Here is a 9,050-nt window from a genome sequence, read left to right as displayed (position 1 = left end):
TTGTACCAGACGCACACAACAAATAATTAAACTATTGTACCCTAAAATTAAATCCATTTATCTGTTATTAACAATCAAAACCGCTTAATGTATTACGAACTATTTAACAAACATTCTACCTATGGATTGAAATGTTTCAATCAAATTGTATTTACCTGTATTTCAAACAAACAAAATATGTAACTAATCGGGATTTGAACATCATTGATTATAATAGTTGATTAGATAAATTATCTGAGGTTTGTGTTATAAACTTAATTGGTTTTCATTTTGTGTCGGAAAATGTCTATGATGTTATAATTATTTGGAATTTTTGTAAACAGGCTTTGTTCTTATTCAATTCTTTAATGTCTTGTATAGCCTTCAAAATAAATCCCAATACTCGGCATACTTTACCTATATATATATATTTTTTTAATTCTCTCTTTTATGGCGCTTTACATAATTAGCTATGAATTTAAAAACCTGTAGGCGATTCTTTGCGGTAAAATATTTATGTAGTTTTATTAATCCTTCAAAAATAATAGACACTTCTCAAAATTCCTTTTCCACACTTACACCACAACATAAACCCTTATCTAGATCAATAGGCCTGATTGCCCCTCTTCGAGCCTCGCGTTATAAGTCCCGTCACGATTACGTTACGTGTGTAACATTCGGAGATATCGAAACTTTACAAGCCCATCACTACTTATTGTTGAGAAATAAGCCGGAAAATGTCTTCTTGTAACTTCTTCTTCGTGATAACTTTTTGGATTAATAGTCATACAAAACTAATGGTGAATACCATAGATTAGATGAGGCATTCTCTCTTGTGAAAAACTCTTTTATTTTGAAAACACTTCATAATCTTACCATACATTTTACTTTGAACAATATTGAATTAAACTAATATGTGTATTTTTCTTGGAAATACTCAATAATACTACTGCATGCTAACTACTTAGAATGTTCCCCTCTGAAGTTTTTGAATAACCACATCTTAGAAATGGCTATTCTTACGAAAAGTATACAGCTTATTTTGTAAAACACGTCAGATTCTTTTATATAACTGTTAGTTTAAAAAAATGCCTTTGAACTTGAATATATTGACTTGAAGGCTTTATGTAGAAAATACAGCCCATATACATGTAAGATATATTGAGGATTAAATGAAACGAATTTGTTTCTCTGAAACAATCAAAGTTTTTTTGTTTTATTTACGCACATTTTTACAAAACATAGTTTAAATTAGACAATTTCTTACCTGAAACAATCAAAGAAACGACATTTAAGTTTATAACATCGTCTCCTCAATAATCCTTTTCTATATTCGTTATTTTATCAATAAAATTCACACAGCAAAATAGGATGTATTCGTGGAAAAGCATCGTCCGCCATTATATCGCGTCACTCGCCACAGACAACTTATAAACGCGCGAAGCGCGGCAAGTTTAAATTAAATAATTAATGAAATTACATTTCATTACATCTCCCCCCCTAAGAGCGAAAATAGTAAATAATGTATATAGTGTACATATCAGTTATCTTCATATTAGTTTTCTTCTACTTTTTCTTCTGCATCCTCTGTGGTGACAGGTTGTAATTTTGTTATGTGAAATAAAGTCGATTCTGTTTTTCTGTTTCCAGTGTCAATCCTATAAATGGAGTTTGATATTTTCTCTACTATCTTAAAAGGGCCTATTTTTAGTTCATCCAATTTCTTTCTATTCATTCTATTTCCATTTTCTACGTATACACTGTCTCCTACATTAAACTCTTGTATTTTTCTATTTCTATCAAATATTTTCTTGTTGTACTTGTGGGATTTTATTGTATTTTCTAATGCCAATCTTCTATCCGCAATCCACTTGTCTTCCTTTTCTATTGTTTTAAATTCGTTAGGCACAATATTAACATTTGTACCGTCTAATAAATATCTTGGTGCAAAACCTGTAACGGAGTGTTCTGTTTCATTATACTTTTGTATACATTCCCTTGCTACCGTTGTCCATGTTTTGTTGTTATTTCTCTCATTAATTTTACATCGTATTTTATTTACTATTGTTTGATTTAACCTTTCATTCAAGCCGTTAGAGAATGGTGTATTCACAGCTGTAAAAATTAGTTTGATACTATTTTCTTGCAAATATTGCTTAAATTCTCTTGAATTGATTCCTGGATATTGATCTGTCAAAATTATTCCAATCTCATCTGTCTCTAATATTTTTTTTACTAATTTTATAAAGTCACTTGCATTCTGTGTTTTTGAGGTCTCAATAAATGCATATCTTGTGTAGTGGTCAACTAAAAGGTGAAGGTATTTTTTTGTTGACCTAGATCCTCCGAAGCCACCAATAGTGTCTAATGACATTATTTCAAATGGTTTTGTTGCTGGTCCCAGTTGTGACATTAATCCAAATTTGGCTTGGCATCTTGATTTATTTTTTATACATATTTCACACGTTTTACAAACATTTATAATATTTTTTGTTAAGTTTTTAGCTGTATATATTGAACTTATTTTTTTCTGTAATTGTCTTATTCCAATGTGAAAATAATCTTCATGCACCTTTTTTATAAATTTTTGACTAAACTCTTCCGATAGGATAATCTTTTCATGTTTCTTTATTTTCTTATAATAGATATTATTTTTGTGTATTAGATTTTGTTTCTTTTCTTGTATTGTTTCATTCTTCTCTTGGTCTTCAACTATATCTTTTATTTGTATTAAATTAACAATTTTCAGTAGTTCGTCTTTGTTATCTTCTGATTCTAGCACAGGGTTTCGGCTTAAACAGTCTGCTTCTATATTCTCTTTACCAGGTATATATTTTACTGTAAAGTCATATTGAGATAGATAATATGTAAGCTCACCCAATTCTTCATCTGTCCTACATTTAATGTTCATGTTCTCAAGAGGTTTGTGGTCTGAGTAGATAGTGAATTGTTTTCCAATGAGCCAGTGTTGCCAATACTTAACAGCTTCTTTCATTGCCAAACACTCCAAATATATAGCCTTTTTTCGTTTTTGACATTCATTGAGTTTTTTTGAGAAATATGCTACTGGTTTGTCTTTACCATCAAGTTGTGTTTGTTTCAGTATTGCCCCGATACCCTCTAAGGATGCATCTGTAAAGATTTTTATAGGCAAGTCTTTATCGAATATTTCCAATACTGGTTGAGAACATAAATATTGTTTTATCTGATTGAACGATTCTTCGCACTTCTCTGACCACACAAACTTTTCGTTTTTCCTTAATAAGTTATGTAATGGATCTAAGACAATCGCGCTTCTTGGTATGTATTCATGGTAGAAGTTGATTTTACCCAGAAATTGTCTAATATTCTTTTGTGTCTTAGGAGTTGGAAAATGTCTTATTGAGATCAAATTGTCTTTAAGTGGTCTTACAGAGTTATTCTGAATCACATGCCCGAGATATCTTACTGAGTCTGAAGCGAAGGTACATTTCTTGAACTTCAATCTAAAGCCTTCTTTTATTATTGCCTCTAATACATTCCTTATGTGTCTTATATGCTCCTCGAAGGTGGCAGAGTAGATTAAAATATCATCGATATAATTTACAGAGTATCCTGTGAGATTGTGCTTTCTTAGAATATTGCTTAAAATTCTCTGGAAAATGGCTGGTGATGTTTTCAAACCAAAAGGAAGGCAGGTCCACTGGAAATGGCCATCCTGCGTGACAAATCCTGTTTTAAATCTATCTTCAACCCGCAGTGGTATTGCCCAAAATGCAGAGTTTATATCCAGTGTAGTAAAATACTTACAGTTTCTAGTCTTAATTATCAAATCATCTATTAATGGGAAAGGCTGAGCTTGCGGTACCACAATTTTGTTCAAGTCTCTAAAATCCACACATAAGCGGGATTTTCTATTTTCACCTTTTTTAAATGCCAATGTCACTGGTGCAGCAAAGGGACTGTAAGATTCTTCTATTAAATTATTCTTCAGTAACATAGATATTTGCTCTTCGATTTCTAATTTGTCTTCTATTGTACATCTGTAGGGTCTTTTACTACAGTATCTGTTTACTATTAAATCTATGTGAGCTTCATAATCTTTCACTGATCCTATATCGTACTTGTCCTTAGCAAAAATTGTTTTATATTCTTTGATAATTTTTTCTATCTCAATCTTCTTTTCATTATCTAAATGGTCTATCATACTTATGAATTCCTCTGTCTCTATATGTTCATTGAAATTTATTGCATATGTTTTTATATTCTTATCTTCATTTCTGTTATCTTTAGACATGTCTATTTTATTTGCTATTTTCTTTTGTTCTATCTGCAAGTCTTCATTTTGAGTCAATTTAAATTTCTGTATTATATCCAAACCGATTATAAAATCTTCAAAATCATCATTTTCTACTACATAAACGTCAATCTTCTCTTCTATATCAAATATTTTTATTTTTATTGTTATCAAGCCATCTGTCTTCTTCACACCATTAACCGTTTTCATATATGCTATGTTCTCATTGTCTTTCTTTTCTCTTACTTTAATCAGTCTTGAATTTATTAAAGAGATCTGTGAGCCTGAAACGTAGATTCCACTCACTTCTAGTTTATCTTCTAATAAAAGCTTGATTTTGATTAATGGTGTACTTACTCGTTTTTTTTTTCCGTATTCATATCAACTTCAATTATGGAATTATTGTTTACATTTTTGGCTTTAAATGCCTTTTCAAATTCAATTTTGTTTTTCTTGAACCAACACGACTCCTCTGGATGATATCTAATTCCTTTGTCCAAAGACTTACAATTGTTACATGGCTTCTTCTCATCACTTTTATTCTTATAAATAAATGTGCCACTCTTTGTTGTAGTTAAATTTTTCTTGTACATCATACCTTCATATTTTCTTATCTCGTTGAACAAGTCAGTAGAGCTGTCGAGTTCATCCCTGTTTAACTTATTTAAGATGAACCCAGGTAAACCTGTTGCAATTAGATCTATCATAGTTTTGGGGTCTATTGATTTGTTAACATCTAGTATAAGCCGTTCCTTTTTTATAGCATAATCAATTAACAGTCCTTCTTTGTACCTGAATGTGAGTGCACTTGTGACTATATCCCATCCTCGGTTTTTAAAAGTTTCTAAAAATTTGTCTTTCCATTCATTCCATTCAGAATGTACTGTTAGTTTTATCATCATAGATCTATACCAATCCAAACAAGACTTTTCTAAAAATAGTCTCAATATATCAATTTTGGTTTCATCTTTTGTAATATTAAAGCGCTCACACTCTTTTTCAAAGTTCTCTATCCATTGCATAGCATTTGAATTCTTACTTGTGAATTTTTCAATAATAAACTTCTCAGAAATATGTTTTAGGTTGTGTTGATTTTCTTTCTTCGTAGTAGTTTCTATTAATTTTTCCAAGATATTTTGCAAACTGTCATCTTTGTCTCTTGGTTGTTTTGAGCTCATTTCTTCTAGGTACTGATCTGAAAACTGCATATTACCTTCCTCATCTATATATATTTTCTTTTGGTCTTCATCCAATTTTATCCATATTTTTCTACTTTGATGCCTTTTCTTTATGCTGTTTTTAATTTTTGGGAAAGTGTTCATTTTAATAATACTTGTATGATGAATCACTGGCTTCAATTCTTCAGGTAAAACATAACATTTTCCTTCCTCAGTGGTTATAGAGGTTATGGCTAACACGTTCGATTTGCCATCATTTGAAGATATCATAGTGAACTCGAACTGCAACCGGTCCATCTTCATTTTAAATAAACGAAAATGTCGTTTTGTAAGATATATTGAGGATTAAATGAAACGAATTTGTTTCTCTGAAACAATCAAAGTTTTTTTGTTTTATTTACGCACATTTTTACAAAACATAGTTTAAATTAGACAATTTCTTACCTGAAACAATCAAAGAAACGACATTTAAGTTTATAACATCGTCTCCTCAATAATCCTTTTCTATATTCGTTATTTTATCAATAAAATTCACACAGCAAAATAGGATGTATTCGTGGAAAAGCATCGTCCGCCATTATATCGCGTCACTCGCCACAGACAACTTATAAACGCGCGAAGCGCGGCAAGTTTAAATTAAATAATTAATGAAATTACATTTCATTACATACATAGTTATTTGATTTCTGAAGCTTTGCATTCCATCTCTTAATAAACTTCAAACTACAGTGAATCTTCACCAATATTTACGTAAACCTGAATACAGACGGTATAAGTAAAATCGAGACCTTTTTCTTTTAACTTTCTTGTCTTTAACTTGTAATTTAGCTGTTTTCCCGCAGTTTCACCCGCGTCCCGTGAGAACTTCTGTCCGCACCGGGATAAAATATAGCCTATGTTACTTGAGAAGATTGTAGGTTTCCAACTGTAAAAGAATTGTTCAAATAGGTTCAGTAGTTTCGGAGCCCATAGGGTACAAACAAAAAAAACTTTTTTTTTTTATATTGGTGTACAAGTATAGAAACTTTTTCATCAACGAAAACACACACATCAAAATAATATAATCTTGTAAAAGGTAAACTGTATATTACCTACATCTAACATATTTAATTCCGTATGTTCGAACCATAATCATGCCGTAAACTTCAATTCACAGAACCTTAAGCAATAAAAAACATCTATGATATTTTTACTTTTTAAAGTTCATACGTCTGAGCTCAGCTTTATGAAAACATTCTGTCTTGCTTCCAAAAGGCAGATAGCGTGAAGTGGAGAGTGAAGGCTTTAGAATAATTTACGACGTGTAATTTACTAGACGCAATTTAGTAGATATCGCTGGAGCTATAGAACTACGAATATTTATTGAATAGATAGAGCAATATTTTCCGCCAAATGACTATTATTTTAAAAAAAATATGTGAAAACCTACCTAGTATACTATAAACGCAAACATTTTTAAGACATATGTGTCACGCAAGTTTGTAAAAATGTATGCATGGATGATTGTCATTCTTTCACGTAATAACTAGACAACGGAATTTGATGACACTTGTGAATAACATAGCTTATACACAAGAATAACGTTCAGTGTACATTTAACCTTGCTGTGGGAAGAAATTCCCTCAGAAAGCGGGTGAAATCTGACAGAAGCTTGTTACAAAAAATAAATTCTACTAACAAAATAATGTTATCAGATTATTGAAAACGACCTTTCGGGTATCTATTCCAAACGTTTTGTAAGCTAAGCAATGGCATTCGACAAACAAAGGCGTAAATAAGGATTTTTATATCTACATTCTTTACAACAAATCTAAAGAATACTGAATGCTTATCAAGCCGTACATTTGTGAAGCATCCAAAAGGCTTCTTAGATTGTCTTCCAAAACATTCCCAAGTAGGTACACTTGAAAACAAAATCCTTACCCATTTGTTTGACTCGAATCGTGTCAAGCGTAAAACTCACAGTACGTAAACAATTAAAATGCTACATTTTGTACTTGACATTGTTTTTTGATGTTTTTGATGAAAACATTTTGTTATAAGGAATGAATATGTTTAGATTTTTTTTCAACGTGTCCTTGTCTTAGATCGTATCTTAACAAGAAAAGCCCGGTTGAGCCGTTTGTTTTACCTTAAATTTAGCAAATCAAATCTTGAAAAAGCAAAACGGTCCTACGCAGCTACGCTTTAACAATATACTTAAAGAAATCAACTATTCAAATAGATATGATATCACTTAGTTATTTTATATAAATAAGATAAAGTAGAAAGACTGAAGAGGCCTAGGGAAGCTCAAACTCATATCAGAATCCTCAGAATTAGCAGTCTTTAAACATTACCTAAATTCTTCCGTCTTTGTAAATAACATTAAGATTCACTAATATATGTATGTATATATGTAAAAAAGATTTTTAATCACCTATTGTGGATGTAACTGGCCCGAAATATGCAGTATTTTATTTTATTTAAACCTACAGTCATCTCCGAGCCTTTTTCCCAAACTATGTTGGGGTCGGCTTCCAGTCTAACCGGATGTAGCTGAGTACCAATGCTTTACAAGGAGCGACTGCCCTGCCTGACCTCCTCAACCCAGTTACCCGGGCAACCCAATACCCCTTGGTTAAACCTACAGTCATAAGTCAAACATTTAAACCTGTATCTCCGTTTATAACATTCCAAAAAACATTTTAATTAACTCTTTTTCCAGGTATATTTTTGTTACAAATCCGTAAAGCTAAAAGAGAAATATTGACAGAACTCGTAATGTACGTTCAACCGAGCAAAGCCGAACACAAAAGCTAATAAAACGAATATGCTGACTCTAGTAATTCATAGCTCTGTGATATTAAAGTCAAACTATCTTAGAACTTAAGGTCCTATTGACTATGTCATTCGATATTAGACTTTAAAATGAGCAGTATAAAGTAAATTTTGGGTTGGGTAATAACTTTCAATCACATATTCGATGAGAGTTTGATGTTTATAAATCATTCCAACTAACTGTTTGCGATTGGATTATTAGTATTTGGAATGAAAAATTATATGCTAATGGGTGTGCGCTCAGTTTATTTATTAAAACACTCCTGTATGTAATATGTAGGTACATATTTGTACACATAGGGCTAAAACGTTGTCGGTGAAAAAATGTATGTTTGATTTTAAAATCGATTCATTCTTTAAAAGTTATGAAAATATATGTATTTTTTACACTACAACTACTATGTATTTTTTAAGACGAGTTTATGTTAAAATCGGGAGACAGAAGAATATAAATCACAACTTGATAACTCCTATCAAAAATTGTAGCTCTACCTATCCTTTAAGAGAGTTAATAATACAATTTAAAAATCATTTTATCGATAAAAATCTAGAAAAAAAAATGACTGAGCAAACAAGCTTTGACATATTTCACAAGAACATTAATATACCTTGAACCGAGAACCAAGCGCTCAGAACAAGTCGAGCGCTCAAAGTAAATTACATTAGAAACAACTGTGGACCGGGTAAGAAGTCAATTTACAACCCTTTTTACTCCGGATAAAAGGATAAAATACCCGGTGAAACCCAGGATTTGATGTATTAGACTTAAAGACCTAATTTATGATAACGTTGCCTTA

General features: G+C 31.3%; 1 protein-coding gene across 2 annotated transcripts; it reads right to left on the bottom strand.

The window, feature by feature from the left end:
- Window positions 1–1,122: 1,122 nt before the first annotated feature.
- Window positions 1,123–6,087, bottom strand: LOC135118357 (uncharacterized). 2 transcript variants are annotated; one of them, XR_010277536.1, is made up of 3 exons: window positions 5,878–6,087; window positions 1,247–5,801; window positions 1,123–1,170 (listed from the first exon to the last, which is right to left on the bottom strand). XR_010277536.1 is itself a non-coding variant. In XM_064040179.1 (2 exons), exon 2 carries the CDS (start codon window positions 5,734–5,736, stop codon window positions 4,609–4,611), a length of 1,128 nt encoding a protein of 375 aa, XP_063896249.1. In that variant the 5' UTR covers window positions 5,737–5,801; window positions 5,878–6,087; the 3' UTR covers window positions 4,236–4,608. The 2 variants fall into 2 exon arrangements, 1 of the variants encoding a protein (XP_063896249.1); XM_064040179.1 differs by lacking the exon at window positions 1,123–1,170 and having other exon boundaries at window positions 4,236–5,801.
- Between the last annotated feature and the right edge of the window lie 2,963 nt (window positions 6,088–9,050).

This window comes from Helicoverpa armigera, chromosome 21, assembly GCF_030705265.1.
Source record: "Helicoverpa armigera isolate CAAS_96S chromosome 21, ASM3070526v1, whole genome shotgun sequence".
In the NCBI taxonomy this organism is placed as follows: domain Eukaryota; kingdom Metazoa; phylum Arthropoda; class Insecta; order Lepidoptera; family Noctuidae; genus Helicoverpa; species Helicoverpa armigera.
The sequence above is the reverse complement of the archived record's forward strand: the minus strand, read 5'-3'. Positions and strand labels throughout refer to the sequence as shown.

Coding starts and splice junctions, on each gene's coding strand:
- LOC135118357 (XM_064040179.1), bottom strand. CDS start 5,736: ATGAAGATGGACCGGTTGCAGTTCGAGTTCACTATGATATCTTCAAAT.